Source organism: Pleurodeles waltl, chromosome 1_1 (assembly GCF_031143425.1).
Source record: "Pleurodeles waltl isolate 20211129_DDA chromosome 1_1, aPleWal1.hap1.20221129, whole genome shotgun sequence".
In the NCBI taxonomy this organism is placed as follows: Eukaryota; Metazoa; Chordata; class Amphibia; order Caudata; family Salamandridae; genus Pleurodeles; species Pleurodeles waltl.
The window spans coordinates 8,368,128-8,386,125 of record NC_090436.1 but is presented as its reverse complement, the minus strand read 5'-3'; the positions used below and the strand labels follow the sequence as shown (position 1 = coordinate 8,386,125).

Genomic DNA, 17,998 nt, shown 5'->3' with positions numbered 1-17,998 from the left:
CCAAGACCCCTACAGACATTGAGCATCTGTCGAGGGCTTGCCATCAGATCGAAAACCTGCGGGAAGGTTGTATGAGACTAATTCGCAGGGGAAGGGTATGGAGAACAGTCCCTTTAAAATGTGTCCAAATCCAAGCTCCTCTGGTCTGACCAACATATGGTCTATAACAGTGGTTTCCCACCTTTTGACTCCTGTGGACCCCCACTTTATCGTTACAGGACCCCGGGGACCCCCACTGAATCATTATTGGAATCCAGGGACCCCTCACTGAATCATTATTGTAATCCAGGGACCCCCACTGAATCATTATTGGAATCCGGGGACCCCACTGAATCATTACTAGAAGCCGGGCACCCCCACTGAATCATTATTGGAATCCAGGGACCCCTCACTGAATCATTATTGGAATCCAGGGACCCCCACTGAATCATTATTGGAATCCGGGGACCCCACTGAATCATTACTAGAAGCCGGGGACCCCACTGAATCATTATTGGAATCCGGGGACCCCCACTGAATCATTATTGGAATCCAGGGACCCCTCACTGAATCATTATTGGAATCTGGGGCCCCCTCACTGAATCATTATTGGAATCCGGGGACCCCACTGAATCATTATTGGAATCCAGGGACCCCCACTGAATCATTATTGGAATCCGGGGACCCCTCACTGAATCATTATTGGAATCCGGGGACCCCACTGAATCATTATTGGAATCCGGGGACCCCACTGAATCATTATTGGAATCTGGGGACCCCTCACTGAATCATTATTGGAATCCGGGGACCCCACTGAATCATTATTGGAATCCGGGGACCCCTCCCTGAATCATTATTGGAATCCGGGGACCCCACTGAATCATTACTAGAAGCCGGGGACCCAGACCTAAACATTGCTGCAAAAAAATACACAAAAAATACAGAAACACGCATTTCATCAAAGACATGCACAAATAACATATTCTATTTAATTTGCAAACAAATAAAATACATTTTTTAATAGGAAAATTTGAACTTTTCTAAATTCAGTTTAAGGCACCTGCTATATTCTGTTTGATGCACCCGCGCTGCTCCCACAGATCAATGTAAGGACAATAATTGCATTTTTAGCCTCCAATGTTTTAAAATGTTGAGTTTCATATTTAGCTACTTTATTTATATACACTTTATTAATCTATTATTATTAGTTAATTTTCTAAGCAGTCACGGACCCCCTGAGGGGGCTTCGCTGCCCCACAGGGGTGCCCAGACACAGGTTGGGAACCACTGATCATAAACTTTATCGACCAAGGGACCAGACGGAATCGAATTGTGGTCTGGTGTGAAAAGACTCATGCACCGAAGAGATAGTCGGCGGGTGCATTATAAAGAAAGCACCCTGCTTAACATTTTTATCGATTTTCACAGATAAATACAGACACAAAACAAGTTTCCTGTCCGTATTTATTTTTAAAAAGTGGAAAAACACTGATACTTTGGCTCCTTTTGAGTGACTCTCCATGCTGAGATGAATGACTTTCAGGTGCGTGCTAATTGGCAGCAGTGAGAGTTACAAAACTTAATGAGATTTGCTGAAAGTGCTGCATATCTCAACATCTACGTGGGATATTATGCTAATTTCCTAATGGGAATTATTATTTAAATATTTTAGCTGTGTAATGTGCTAAAACCTGACAGTCATCAAAGTATGAGTGCACCTTTATCCGTTGAATGAATGTGGAAATATACGAGTTACTACCTCATCAGTTCACAAAACGCAAAATAAATCTGGATAAATACAGACGGAAATGTTAAAAAATAAATACCCTAAACCCAGGAGCCCTAACTATAAATTGCAGCACCAAAGTTCTCCCGAACCATCTACCACACCCGGCGTTGAAGATATTGAGGGAAACTCAATTTGAGGGGGAGCCTGTAGGTACTCCGGGGACCCATAGGGAGCTGATTCCTGATTACTCAGTGCACACTGCAAGAAAAGAGATTACGTACCAGGGACAGGAGACAGTCTCTCACAGATAAAGGAAATTAAAGAATAGATGCAGTGGGTGGAAAGGTTGGCATGCAGTGGTCCTGATTTAGATATTGGCGGACGGGTTACTGCGTCAGAAGCGTGATGGATACCCTGTGCCCCAAAATCGAAATCCCATTACGTCCTGTGGGATTTAGATTTCAGTGGACGGGATATCCTTCCAAATCTGAATGAGGCCCTCACTGGGCCTGCTGTCGCGATATGACAGACAGTATTGGCAGGAAATGGAACAGCTCATACAGCATCTCCCAGAAGCTCACGCAAACTTTAGAAGAGAGCTAATGCTGGAAGGCAAGATAATTTCTAAGGTGAATACTAGATGTGCACTAGACAGTATCGATACTGCTTCACGCAGGGTTAAGGGTCTCAGGGTTCAAGCCAGAGGTACAGAAGCACATCCTTAAAGTGCCCTTTGATGGGGAACACCTTTGTGGTACGCCGACCAAGTTGATGTTTGGAAAAATAAATAAGCATTGACCAAGCATATTGGCCTCACCTATGAGGCACATTGGCTTGTTCAAGACTTTGCGTACAGCCTGGTTGTTGCTTTGCGGCATGGCTAAAAATAAAGACTCCAAGAGACATTACTCTCCAACGAGCCTTTCCCCTTTAGTTTTAGTCTTACCAACATGCACCTTTATTAAAACTAGTAGTAGCTATTGGTGACATGCTCGGTAATTTTATTATTCACTCCTTCTGGATCAATGTAACTATCCAGTCAGCTTAATTTCAGCACTCCCTCTGGTTCTTTTAACCAAGAGGTTGAGTCCGCCCAAGTAGTACTATCTTACTTGGGTGGGGCTAGGTGGTCATATGATGAAGCAAGACACTATTATGTGTGTGAGACCACCTAGTCCGTAAGGGAAATCCCCCTTCCCCCTGCAGGACAACACAGCACCCCTTAGTTTGGACATTTTCCAAATATGACTTCCCCACCTGAGGATCCAAAGTGACCTTACTAATACCACTGAAAAAGGACTGACCTAGCCTTACCTTCAGTTCCTACTACCCCACACCATTAGTGATGATATAAAAATAAAGAAGCCCTGTGACGCAGCTGGTGCGTCATTTGTAGGTGAGCAGCAACACACATGCACCACCTACAGTATGAGGAAAACATTTTTTATGTTTTTGTTTAGCAATCTGAGATGGATCAGTAAATATTAAGTAAGGCCAAAATCACTTTTTCCCCCAAAAAATTAAAAACATGATAATAATAAAACAAACTGGGCACTGTGTGGATGGTGAAGTGCCAACGAGAGAGGGCAGACCAGGAGAGAATGACCTGGGAGAGAGAGACCGTGGAACGTGGCGAGGGGAGAAAAGGACCTGGGTGAGAATGTATTCACAGGAGCTAGCTGCGACCGCCAGAAAGAGTGGGAGAGCGGGAGTAAACGCACAGCAGGCTCGGAGTGCGTGGGAAAGCAAACAGCAGAGGAGGGCGGGTGAGCATGGAAGGCATGGGGCAATGCAGGGCAGGCAGGGGAATCACAGATGTGGAGTGCTGGGGTGAACAGAGAATTACATAAAGAACAGATGATGGACGGAATGCTGAACAATGCAAGCATTCACCCCCAGTCACAGATCTGGGTTTAACAAACTGTTTTTTTGCCCCACACGCCACCCCAGTTTGGACCCAGCCTTATGCAAATCAGACTTGACCCTGTTCCCCATGGGAACAGTCCAGCCCGGACTGCCAGGGCAGGTCCTCCGTGGACTGGAAACAAGCATCTTCCGACCGGTTTTGGGGTATCACCCCTCATTGACCAGGCTAGCTTGAATCCTGTGGCGCAATGAGCACGGGGCCATTGCCTGGGCATACCCATCCCTCTTAGGGGTGAACAGAGAAGCACATCAGGAAGACAGCTGGAAAACACATACACTGTTACGGAGTGCTTTACGGAAAAGATTTTAAAAATCCTGAAAAGCCAACACATGTGAAGAATAGAAGGAGCTGATCAGAGAGGTGGTAAATTGGCAATGCTCCACAGGAGCAACAAAGACAAGATGGAAAGGCTAAAGCCACATCCCAACGGCCACCAATCACAGCAAACCTTTCAAGAAGGTCTGTCACATAAACAGTACTCTAGAGCAGATTTTAGGGTGACAGCTACTCAAGGTAGGGGCACCTCAACCTCACAATAATGACCCCCCATGCATTCCTCTGACCACTCAACTCCTTTTGGGGTAAAAACCTCAGTCAAGTGGGTGCTAGCCGCAGTTGCCCACGGCTACTGTTTAAAATGCCACACCATACCACCCATCATCCCACCGCGTAGCCACAATATCAGCCAAGAACATTCAGTGCTGCTTCAAAAGCTTTACTACAAAAATGAGCAATCAATCCTGTCCCTCCATCCCTGCGCAGAGGTGGAGTTTACTCGCCTCATTCCCAATAAAGACAGTACAGTGCCACCAAGCCTAGACCTGTGGGCGCTCAAGTGTGACATCAGATCAGATCATTTCAAAACAACAGTGCTGCAGGGCGTCAATCCACTGCTCTGTGTAGGGGAGCTCAGGGCGACCCTCCGTCTCAGGGATGCCTACTTTCACTCATCCATCCATCCATCCATCCATCTATCCATCCATCCACCCAGCCATCCATCCAGCCATCCGTAACTCAGATTCATGATAAGTGGCAAACTCTAGAACTTCAAGGTGCTGTCTCTTGGGGTCACCCATGGGTGTTTACAAAATGTTTGCACTGGTTGCAGCTCAGTTTCACCACAGTGCCATCCATGTTTTCCCATTGCCCATCGCTCTGCAACTGCCTGTTAAGGAGCAGAAACCATCAGGAATGCCTCACTCGCACCCAATAAGCAGTATCCCTCCTTCCGAGCCAGGGTTTACAGTCCATGCCAAAAGGTCACACATCCCAGCAAGAAGTATAACTTTTTGGCAGCGTTAGTGAATGGGGTGTCAGGCAAAGCCTGCCCCAGCAAGGAGAGGGTAATGCCATTTCAAAGGCTGCTTGCCCTTTACCAGGCTTCAAGTCCTCTAACTGGGAGGCCAATCACAAAGCTGCTTAGAACTGTGGGGGTCATTCTGACCCCGGCGGTCATGGACCGCCGGGGCCAGGGTTGGCGGGAGCACCGCCAACAGGCTGGCGGTGCCCCGCAGGGCATTCTGACCGCGGCGGTTTGGCCGCGGTCAGATGCGGAAAACCGGCGGTCTCCCGCCGGTTTTCCGCTGCCCAAATGAATCCTCCATGGCGGCGCAGCTCGCTGCGCCGCCATGGAGGATTCTGACACCCCATACCGCCATCCTGTTCCTGGCAGTTCGCCCGCCAGGAACAGGATGGCGGTATGGGGTGTCGTGGGGCCCACTTTGTATTTCAGTGTCTGCTTTGCAGACACTGAAATACGCGACGGGTGCCACTGCACCCGTCGCACCTTCCCACTCCGCTGGCTCAATTCTGAGCCGGCGTCCTTGTGGGAAGGGTGTTTTGCACTGGGCTGGCGGGCGGCCTTTTGGCGGTCGCCCGCCAGCCCAGTGCAAAACCCAAAATACCCTCAGCGGTCTTTCGACCGCGGAGCGGTATTTTGGAGGGGGGAACTCTGGCGGGCGGCCTCCGCCACCCGCCAGGGTGAGAATCACCCCCTGTGTCTTTTGCAATAGTCCAAATGCTCATTTGCATAAGCAGACACTACAGTTGCGACTGCACAGAAAATGGTCACACGCGATTGGTCAAAGGGAGGCTCTAGTGTTGATGGAGCGCAGAGTTCAATGCAATCTACAAGTCTGGAACAAAAAGAGCTTGTTACTGGGCAGGTCATTCCCCAACCTCCAGTCGCAGGTGAACATCCCCCCAGAAGCGCCCCTTACAGGGCCTGGAATACATTTGGTACACTTCACAGTTCAAGGAGAATGATCTCCACAGCAAAGGAGGTTGCACATCAATCAGCCAGGACTAATGACAGTTCAGTTAGCGCTCAGTGCAAATTACAAACGGGTTCACAACAAGACAGTACTCATTCAGACAGACAACATGACCTCAATGCATTACATTCAAAATAAAGGAGGCAACCCCTGTTGTCAAAGCTGGCCCTGAAAATGTGGCATTCTGGCTCAGACACTCTGGGATTGATGTTTCTCTGGGTGGAACCCACTCCGGGGTTGTGTAAACCTTGTGGACCTGCTGGGCGCATCCGCAAACCCTTGAGTGGGAGATCAGTGGTCAGATACTTCAAAAGTACTTGGATCAATGATATCGACCTGTTTGTGACATAAGTGAATGAAAAATGCTAAAGGTTCATTTCCAGGCATACATGCCCTCAGTCCAAAGGCAACGCACTGTGGATGAATTGGTCAGGGTCACGTGCATACACGTTTCCATCACTCCCACTGAAACCATATGTAGTACAAGAAAATCAAACTCTACTCTGAGGGCTTGTTACACAACCAATTAAAGAGGTTTGTCAGCTGCACTCTTAGCAAGCAACCTTCAGAACCATGATGCAAGACATTAGGCCTTATGTAGACGGACGGAATACTGCATCACAAATGTGGTGGATGGCCTGTGCATAATATTATAAGTATATTATAATATGGCAGCTGGAATGTGAGCCATCTTTTGACGGAGCAGACCGTCCGCTAAACTCTAAATAAAGCCCATTTTCTCTTATTTATTGCACCTATAAAATGGAGAAATAGATTACTCGCTGAACAGACATCATCCCAATAATTAAAGCTTTCATGGAGCTTGAATATTGGTCATAACTTGGCTCCTGGGCCTGCCCTTTGAGACATTAGACTTTCGCCCACTTCAGTACCTTTCATGGGAGATGGGATTCCTCAATGGAATTGCTTCGCTTCATGGAGTCAGTTTACTACAAGCTTTAACAGTATATGAACCTTTTATTCAAGACCACAAATATGGCAAACTTCGAACAAACCCTAGTTTTCTACCTAAGTTGGTTTCCCAATTTCATATCAATCAAACCATTGACTTGCCAATATTCCACAACCTCAGTTGGTTGCAGAAAGCGCTTGACATGCTTAGACGTCACAAGAGCACTCATGTATTACACTGAGAGAACAAAAGGTTTTAGAAAGATTATACAACACTGTAATTTTTGGCAACCCTCACTTGAGAGAAGCAAGTCTGACACTGGTCGATGGATAGTTAGACATATTCAGTCTTGTTCTGCGAGAGCCAAGCGGTCACCACATGATGTGCCTAGAGGAAAGTTCATTCGCAAAAGTGGGGACAACATGACTTTCTTGATCAATGTCCCACTCGCAGATATATGTGAAGCCGCCACATGGTCTCCCGTTCACACTTTCACAAAGCATTATTGTGTAGACATCCGCGCCCAGCAAGAAGCACAAGTTCTGCAAGTGTCTCCTCGAGTAGCTCACAAACCACTGCTTTAGAGAGAAGGTCAGTACTTTTCAATGTGTGCACAGCATGTGAAATTTACAGAATGGGTGGTATAAGGGGACAAAATGGCGCTCACACAACACTAATAATGATAAATTGGTGGCTGTCTTACAGGATTATTGCATATTACTCCCAAAGCGGTGCTCTTAGGGGGAAAAACTCACCTAAACCCCCTCAGACTCAGTCCTCAACTGTGACCACAAGCAAATTCAATAAAGGCACACACCTTGTCATTAATATATGATTACAATTCAATTACTATTACCTCTGGAGTTAATTTTAGATCAATATGTTCCTTACATTAGGTCTCTATCATCCAACATCAGCAAAGATCCAGTCCAGGAATTCAGTAATTTATTGTAATTCCGTCAGTCTTTAAAATATACAGCTTAGTTTCAACAGGGCAGTTCAATTCCAACAGCCAATACGTGTTTCGTCTCTGGGATGTATCCCCCGGGCTTCCTCAGGGCACTAGCTCAGTGCCTGCTTCATTCCGTTCAGTGCATGATTATCTTGTCACTCCCATTTCTTCGTGTGCCTTTATTGAATTTGCTTGTGCACGGCATGTGATCGACAGCAGCACATGCTGCAAATGGAAAACATTACTTACCTGTAAAAATCAGTTTGAAGGTTATTGGTTGCGAGGTCATAGTATAGCATTTGGAACACAAATGATGTTTAAATAATATACCAGCACACATATACTGTCCGGCTTCACATCACTGCACCTACTTACTATCACCTGTATGGGAACACAATCTGAAGTGGCTTTTACATCCTGGAGTGCGGGGCGGGATAAGAAGTCACTTCTAAACTGATAACTTTAAAATAAAAACAGTTTGCACCATCGGTGCACTCTACTAGACGGCAGAAGTGTTCAGAGTGTGGGATGTATACCACCACATGCCGCAAACCGATCGTTAAGGGTAAGTAATACTTCCCTGCGTCGCTGAACCTCAGTCCTGCTTCTGCTTAGTTCTCTCTTGCCTCCTACTAATGCCAACCTTCTTCTTCTGCTTGCCTCACGCAGTGGCCCGAAGTACCACCTGCTGGCCCACACTCTCCTCTCCCTCGCGGACGTGCAGGACAGCTTCCGAACCCACGACCTCACCACCACCAGCAATGGTAAGAAGGTTTCTTTAGGGAGGGTCTCAGATCAGTAGGGGCCCCCTTCAACTGAGAAGGAGTTTGGTCTTGCGGGAATGATGTCAGCTCCTAAAATGTGAACCCCTATCCTCTCCCACCTGTCCACAGTCGATGTCTAGACGTGCGACAGGTGGAAGGGGAAGAAAAGAACAACAAAGGGAGCTCAGTACCTATGTCGGTGCATGCCACATTCTGGATTCCATTGAAATGGACTTGAACGCCATAACACGCTGCTTAACCAATTGTTTTTTGGCTCTGATGTACTTAGACTATCGGATGAAGAATATATCTGCAGGTAGTAAATAAAACTTGTTAAAATATGTCCCAATAAACATTTCACGTCTATGCCCTTTTGTGCTGGGTTATGGATTTGTTAGTTGATCTGCAATAATGTAAGTATAAGTTAGTATATGTCAAGGTGATTAGTCTGTATAGGGGAACCAAATAGAGTTTGTTTGAGATGATGTGTGCAGTACGTCCATCAAGAAAATACTGCATTCAAACTCCACAACGGATAGAAGACGAAAGGCTCTTCAGCAGCTGAGTGGGTGGCAGGTTTATTTTAGATTATGCCGTGTAATCGCCACCAGCTTCACTCTTCAAGTAGCTGCCACGTATAGAATGCACCACACCTTCTATAGAGTCACATCAAGGCACGATGAAACAGGAAGACAGGCCTTGCATATCCTCTCCCTTCTACAAGTTAATAAAAATGAGCAAGGAAAAAATAAAGGAGAGAAAAAGGTTACAAGAAAATGTGCTGGCCTCACAGCAAACAACAAATTAGAGAGACCATAAGATAATGAGCACCAGTGAATCACTAATGTAGCACAACATCTTTAGGATGATCAGGGACACGCGTGGCCACGACTGTGCGCGTATCACCACCAAACACTTCCGTCTCACTCCCTTCCAAATGATAACACACATAGACTTATCAGCTGGGATTACAACCACCCTCTCCCTGTTTCACACAGGACCATAACTCGACTCCACACAAGGACCATTTAATTAGTGGAAAAGAATTTGCATCCTCCCTTCTGCACATGTCCAGGTTTTCTTATTCTGACCCAACTCCCAACCATCAACCTTGACCCTTTCTGTATTTTAATGCTGCTGTCATAACCTTCCTCAGTTCACTTGCTTTGTGCAGGCAAGAAGGATCAACTGAGCATCGACCCATCAAGTGCCTGTTCAATTTGGATCCCTGGGACACGGTCCTTAAACAACACAAATGATAAATCACCAGCCTTAATATTGGGTCTGGTTCTTATTGCCCACAGCAATTCATCTATCACATACCTCAAATTTAGTTTATTAGCCAAGCTAATGGCAACTGATCTTTTAATTTATGGTTAAAACGCTCAACCAAACAGTTACTCCAGGGATGATTCAGAGCCGTCCATATGTTTTTAGTGCCATGCCTCTCCAAAAATCTCTTCATATCTTCTGAAACTTTGTACAATTATTTGTAACAGGTTCACTAGGACAACCCTTTTTAACAAACACCCCTTGTAAAAATTGTGTCACAGTGTGCGTTTTTACATTATTCACAAATGCAACTTCAGGCCAATTGGGCAAATAATTGATGAGCTCTGTGGCATTCTTGGAGGTCTCCCATATACTTTGAGCAGGCCTGATATATTGAGAGCCAACTTTTTCTATGCTGCCATGGGTGTCGCAACATGACTTTTCGGTGTGTGCTTATTCACTTTCAACTTATCACTCAAGATATTCCTCCCGAAACAGCCTCCAACCTTATCCATGCAACACCCTTTTTCTTAAATTGACACATGTACATATGGTGCCAATACAGGAATCAGTCTCATAACCCTAGGCTAACCATTTACAACCCATGACCTGTTTCAGTGACACAGCTTCATCGAAGCCATTTCTCCACTCTTCATCTGGTAGAGCTCAGTTTGAAGATGGTTAGCCCCGCACACTCCCTCTCCTTCAACACATACGCTCTTGCACGATTCAACAAGTGGCATTCTTGACAGAAAACCAGCAACAACATTTATTTTTCCTGGTGCATACTTTGTACTGTAATTATACCCTTGCAAAGCAAATTGCCAGTTTGCTATTCTAGGTGTGGCCTTTCCATGACCCAATGTACTGAACAAGTGGACAAAAGCCTGATGGTCGATCCATAGAATAAATAGGACACCCTAAATATATGTTTTCATTTGTTGTTGTCCCCCACCCCCACCCCAAAGCCTCTTTGTTGATTGTTGAGGGCCTTGATTCCACCCCATGCAGCGCCCTGGAGGCAAAAGCCACCACTTCCTCTCTCCCATCTTCTCCATCAAGTCAACATGACTGCCATCAGTAACAATAATACTGATATCACCTGTGTCAAAAGGATTTAAAGGTCCAGCTTTCATGATGTCTGCACAAACGCCATCAAACGCACACTGGCATTGATCACCCCACACATGATCCCTTCCTGAGCAACTTGCTCAATGATGCAGTTTTCTCAGCAAATTGTGGGATACATTTCAAGTAAAACTCAAATAAACCCAAAAAGATTCAAGGTTATTGTTTTTGGTTGTACACCTTTCTTGGAGATTTAGAGCCTCATTCACCAGAAACTGATGCATCAGCTCAGATGGGTCAGATTTCTTGCGCTGCCTAATGATTCCATAATGACATCATGGATGCACCGTATTTACAATACAGAGCTCTATGGTGCACGTTTTCACAGATGTGTCAGAAATCCTGACGCATCTGTTGGTGCTAGCCTGATGCACTGTTGGACTAGTGTCAAAAAAATGATGCTACTCCCGCAATGTGTGGAAGGCTCCCTTATGAAAAAGCCCTGTGTAGTTTAACGCCTGATCTGAGCAGGTGATACATTTTTGACTCAGTGAAGTCGCATAACGAAGCAGTGAAATGTTGTAAATTTAACTGCGTCAGTTCTGCGTGGCTTTTTGCCTGGCAACGCCTACCTTGCATATCATTGTCAGTGTCTGGCGCCCCGGGGGCTGAAAAGTGACGCTAGTGGCCTCTAGCATCACTTTGTAGATTTGAAGTTATTTTTGCGCTGCCTCAGATCAAAAAGAACCAAAAGGCACCCTACAGCCCAATGAAGGAAGCAAACGTTTTGAGTCTCATCTACAAGCAGAACAGGCCTTCATGGATGAATCCTTGGCTCGACTCCCTACCTCGTCCATCTGACATCCTCACACCACCCTCTACAGTAAGCTCTACCTCCCAGTCAACACAAGCTCAAAAAAACACAAGAGGCACCGTCTTCACACTCATCAATAGGGTGGAGCATATCACACAACCAGCATTCTCCAAAGGCCACATTCTCGACCTTGTTGTCTCAACATCATTAACAATCCAGTGCAAACCACTGAAAGCCCTGGACTCTTTCAGAGTTTGTGTCCCTTCTGTGCTCTCTGAGTGTCTCTCAGTGCAGGTCTCCCTTCTGTGCTGTGTCTCTCAGTGAATGTCTCCCTTCGGTGCTCTGTCTCTCAGTATATGTCTCCCCTCTGTGCTCTTTTAGTCTTGTCTTGTCCCACGTCTGTTGTCCGCCTGTCATTCCTGTCTCCATTCTGTGTTCTGTCTCAGTGTGTCACTCTCTAAAGTGTTCTCTCTTTAAAGTATGTCTCACTTCTGTAGTTTGTCTCTCGAGTTATAGCTATTTCAGTTTTAGATAGATGTCAGGGCAGACTCTGCTGCAGGTTTTAGACAAATAGTTTGAAACTTTTAGCTTGAAACATTTATTTATAAAGCATCTATTTTGAAAAAAGTGTGAAAAGTGAGTTTTGCCCACTGCTACAACTTAACAATTGCAACAACCTGAACTACAGAACTTGGACTGAGGCAAACAAGGACTCCAGTCAGAGGAGTGAGCCCATCGGGTCAGGTGATGGACAGGGTCGAAAGTAGGGTTAGGACAAGGTTATGAAACCAAAAAGCAATGCAATGTTTAAACTTTCTTTGTTTCAACCCTCTGCAAGCAAAATGTTTCTTATGAAATGTACAACACCCTCAGTTCGCAGTTTTAAACCAGTTGTTCCTCACTGACTATTTAAACTAGTGTATTGGAAGTGCTCGCCTAGGCTGACAAGTTCACTCTTCTCTTCCCCAGAGGAGAGCTCCTTCTGGCTGCCCCTGTATGGGAGTATGTGCTGCAGACTGGCCGCCCAGCCCAGCTGTATGTGCGACCAGATGATGTCCGGAGTCCTGAAGATGCAGGTACGTGCTGGTACTCACCGGAGTGACACCGGGGCAAGCGGTACTCAGGTATTGCAAGCACTGAGGCCAGTGCTCCTTGGAGCACCAGAGAGTGGCCTGTCCTGGATCACCGCCCTCTTCCAGCGCTTGCGTCATCCTTAGAGCTGGACTTGGGTCATCCTTAGAGCTGGCATTGGACCATCCTTAGACCTGGCATTCCGTCATCCTTAGACCTGCCATTGCGTCATCCTTAGACCTGGCATTGAGTGATCCTTGGACCTGGCATTGGGTGATCCTTAGACATGGTCTTGGGTCCTCCTTAGACCTGGCATTGCATCATCCTTAGACCTGGCATTGGGTGATCCTTAGACCTGGCATTGGGTGATCCTTAGACCTGGTCTTGGGTGATCCTTAGACCTGGCATTGGGTGATCCTTAGGCCTGGCATTGGGTGATCCTTAGACGTGGCATTGGGCCATCCTTAGACCTGGTATTGGGTGATCCTTAGACCCGGCCTTAGGTGTCTCTGATTGCGGCCATGTCTAACAGGAGAGTACCAGTACTGCCAGTACCTGTTCCTTGAGAACTGAGTGGTGTTACTCAGACCACTGTGAACTGGGGATGGAGTTGGGACTTCCTCAGAGTTACAAAGCGCTATGTACCTGTGCTCACTTCATCTGGCTCCAACACACACGGCACAAGGCTTCTTTCTGGAAGGACTTGTGGTGGCTCATAAGACCTCTGCTGTGACTCTAGGCCGGGGGATGTACAACACACATCAGAAACATCTCCAGAAATTGGCGCCCTTTGAATACTCTTGAACAGCAGCTCCAGAAACCTACATTCAACTTCCGAAAACAAAGCTTATGAAATCTTTTGGCAAGGGTAGAAAAAACATAAACATGTCTGTACATAATTTACAAGCAATATGGGCTTCACAATTCAGTTCAAGTAATGTTTGCTGTCAAACTATAAAAAGAGGTTCATTTATACACAACAGAGTAAAAATCCATCTCAAAGAACACGCCAATTGCATTTCCTAACTTTTTACGTCTTGCCTACCCAGCACATGCTCCGTGATGTGAGACATGCTGTGTACAATCCAGTGGCTTACACCCCGCCCACAGTATGTCATTAGGTCTTGTCGTTGTCACTCTCATTTGTAATCTTTCGATTGCTTAGCTCCTGTAGGTTTCCCTTCCTTTCTTGTGTTAGCTCTTCTGTGGAGTATGAACCAAGTTTCTTACTCATCTTTGTTCGTTCTCATCATTTTCCAATACACAGTTGTTGTAATTCTATGCGTTTTTGTGTTATTCCTGGACATGCAATGTGTTTCTCTACTTTTAACACATGCATATAGCTTCTCATTTATGCAGCTTTCACCATATCTGCCATCTCTATTGATTCTTTAGTTACATACACTGCAACTCTACTACTCTAAGCCACTTTACTCCACTCTATGCCACATCATGCCACTCTAATCGATGCCACTCCAATCAACACCACTCGACTCTATGACACTCTAAGCCACTCTATGCCACTCTACTCTACGTATACCACTCTACTCTATGCCACTCCACTCTACACCACTCTAAGCCACTCCACTTCACTCTACACCACTCTACTCTATGCCACTCTACTCTATGGCACTCTACTCCACTCCATTCTAAGCTACTCTACTCTACACCACTTCACTTTACTCTATGCCACCCTACTTTACTCCACTCCATTCTATGCTACGCTACTCTACTCTACGCCAGTCCACTCCACTCTACTCTACTTTATACCACTCTACTCTATGCCACTGTACTCCAAGCCACTCTACTCCACTCTACTCCACTCTATGCCACATCATGCCACTCTAATCCACGCCACTCCAATCTACACCACTCTACACCACTCTATTCTAAGCCACTGTACTCTAAGCTATTCTACTCCACTCTATGCCACATCATGCCACTCTAATGCATGCCACTCCAATGAACACCACTCTACTCTACGCCACTCCACTCTACTCCACTTCACTCTACACCACTCTACTGTATGCCACTCCACTCTACACCACTTCACTTTACTCTATGCCACTCTACTCTACGCCGCCCAACTCTATGCGATGTCATGCACTCTAATCCATGCCACTCCACTCTACATCACTCTACTTCACACCACTCTAAGCTACTCTACTCTAAGCCACTCTGCTGCACTCCACTCTATGCCACACTACTGTATGCCACTCTATTTTATGGCACACTACTCTCCACCACTTCACTTTACTCTATGCCACTTTACTCCACTCTACACCACTCTATGCCACTTTACTCTACGCCACTTGTAAAGAAATGGCTCCCTGTTGCAGTTACCCCCCACTTTTTGCCTGATACTGATGCTGACTTGACTGAGAAGTGTGCTGGGACCCTGCTAACCAGGCCCCAGCACCAGTGTTCTTTCACCTAAAATGTACCATTGTTTCCACAATTGGCACAACCCTGGCACCTAGGTAAGTCCCTTGTAACTGGTACCCCTGGTACCAAGGGCCCTGATGCCAGGGAAGGTCTCTAAGGGCTGCAGCATTTCTTATGCCACCCTAGGGACCCTTCACTCAGCACAGACACACTGCTTGCCAGCTTGTGTGTGCTGGTGGGAAGAAAAAGACTAAGTCGACATGGCACTCCCCTCAGGGTGCCATGCCAACCTCCCACTGCCTGTGGCATAGGTAAGTCACCCCTCTAGTAGGCCTTACAGCCCTAAGGCAGGGTGCACTATACCACAGGTGAGGGCATATGTGCATGAGCACTATGCCCCTACAGTGTCTAAGCAAAACCTTAGACATTGTAAGTGCAGGGTAGCCATAAGAGTATATGGGCTGGGAGTCTGTCAAAAACGAACTCCACAGCTCCATAATGGCTACACTGAATACTGGGAAGTTTAGTATCAAACTTCTCAGAATAATAAACCCACACTGATGCCAGTGTTTGATTTATTAAAAAATGCACACAGAGGGCATCTTAGAGATACCCCCTGTATTTTACCCAATTGTTCAGTGCAGGACTGACTGGTCTGTGCCAGCCTGCTGCTGAGAGACGAGTGTCTGACCTCATGCGGTGAGAGCCTTTGTGCTCTCTGAGGACAGAAACAAAGCCTGCTCTGGGTGGAGGTGCTTCACACCTCCCCCCTGCAGGAACTGTAACACCTAGCAGTGAGCTTCAAAGGCTCAAGCTTCGTGTTACAATGCCCCAGGGCACTCCAGCTAGTGGAGATGCCCGCCCCCTGGACACAGCCCCCACTTTTGGCGGCAAGTCCAGGAGAGATAATGAGAAAAACAAGGAGGAGTCACTGGCCAGTCAGGACAGCCCCTAAGGTGTCCTGAGCTGCAGTGACTCTAACTTTTAGAAATCCTCCATCTTGCAGATGGAGGATTCCCCAATAGGATTAGGGATGTGACCCCCTCCCCTTGGGAGGAGGCACAAAGAGGGTGTACCCACCCTCAGGGCTAGTAGCCATTGGCTACTAACCCCCCAGACCTAAACACGCCCTTAAATTTAGTATTTAAGGGCTTCCCTGAACCTAAGAATTTAGATTCCTGAAACCTACAAGAAGAAGAAGACTGCTGAGCTGGAAAACCCCTGCAGAGGAAGAACAGAAGACACCAACTGCTTTGGCCCCAGTCCTACCGGCCTGTCTCCTGCCTTCCAAAGAAACCTGCTCCAGCGACGCTTTCCAAGGGACCAGCGACCTCTGAATCCTCTGAGGACTGCCCTGCTTCAAGAAAGACAAGAAACTCCCGAGGACAGCGGCACTGCTCCAAAAGAACTGCAACTTTGTTTCAAGGAGCAGACTTAAAGACCCCTGCAACTCCCCGCAAGAAGCGTGAGACTTGCAACACTGCACCCGGCGACCCCGACTCGACTGGTGGAGAACCAACACCTCAGGGAGGACCCTCCGGCGACTCCGAGACCGTGAGTAACCAAAGCTGTCCCCCCTGAACCCCCACAGCGACGCCTGCAGCGGGAATCCCGAGGCTCCCCCTGACCGTGACTGCCTGAACTCCATTTCCCGACGGCTGGAAAAGACCCTGCACCCGCAGCCCCCAGCACCTAAAGGAACGGAACTCCTGTGCAGGAGTGACCCCCAGGAGGCCCTCTCCCTTGCCCAGGTGGTGGCTACCCCGAGGAGCCCCCCCCTTGCCTGCCTGCGACGCTGAAGAGATCCCTTGGTCTCTCATTGAAAACCATTGTAAACCTGACGCGTGTTTGCACACTGCACCCGGCCGCCCCCGCGCTGCTGAGGGTGTACTTTTTGTGCTGACTTGTGTCCCCCCCGGTGCCCTACAAAACCCCCCTGGTCTGCCCTCCGAAGACGCGGGTACTTACCTGCTGGCAGACCGGAACCGGGGCACCCCCTTCTCTCCATTGCAGCCTATGCGTTTTGGGCACCTCTTTGACCTCTGCACCTGACCGGCCCGAGCTGCTGGTGTGGTAACTTTGGGGTTGCTCTCAACCCCCAACGGTGGGCTACCTTGGACCCAAACCTGAGACTTGTAAGTGATTTACTTACCTGACAAAACTAACAAAAACTTACCTCCCCCAGGAAATGTGAAAATTGCACTGTGTCCACTTTTAAAACAGCTTATTGTGTTTTATGTAAAAAGTATACATGCTAATGTAATGATTTAAAGTTCCTGAAGTACTTACCTGCAATACCTTTCAAATGAGATATTACATGTAGAATTTGAACCTGTGGTTCTTAAAATAAACTAAGAAAAGTTATTTTTCTATAACAAAACCTATTGGCTGGATTTGTCTCTGAGTGTGTGTTCCTCATTTATTTCCTGTGTATGTACAACAAATGCTTAACCCTACTCCTTGGATAAGCCTACTGCTCGACCACACTACCACAAAATAGAGCATTAGTATTATCTCTTTTTGCCACTATCTTACCTCTAAGGGGAACCCTTGGACTCTGTGCATGCTATTCCTTACTTTGAAATAGTACATACAGAGCCAACTTCCTACAGCACTCTAATCTATGTCACTCTACTCCACTCCACTCTACGCCACTCCACTCTATGCCATGCCATGCCACTCCACTCTACACCACTCTAATCTGCACCACTCCACTGTATGCCACACCACTCTATGCCACTCCACTCTGCACCACTCTACTCTACACCACTTGACTTTAGTCTATACCACTCCACTCTACGCTTCTCTACCCTGTGCCACTGTACTGTACACCACTCTACGCCACTGTACT

At 46.9% G+C, this 17,998-nt stretch overlaps 1 protein-coding gene across 8 annotated transcripts in view; it reads left to right on the top strand.

Moving 5' to 3' along the window:
* Positions 1-17,998, top strand: part of RTKN (rhotekin) — a 442,062-nt gene that overhangs the window by 398,319 nt on the left and 25,745 nt on the right. For all 8 annotated transcript variants that reach the window (XM_069205591.1, XM_069205617.1, XM_069205546.1 and 5 more), the window contains exons 7-8: positions 8,443-8,537; positions 12,661-12,767. In XM_069205591.1, the coding sequence (XP_069061692.1) occupies positions 8,443-8,537; positions 12,661-12,767 (202 nt within the window). The remainder of the gene's footprint in view (positions 1-8,442; positions 8,538-12,660; positions 12,768-17,998) is intronic.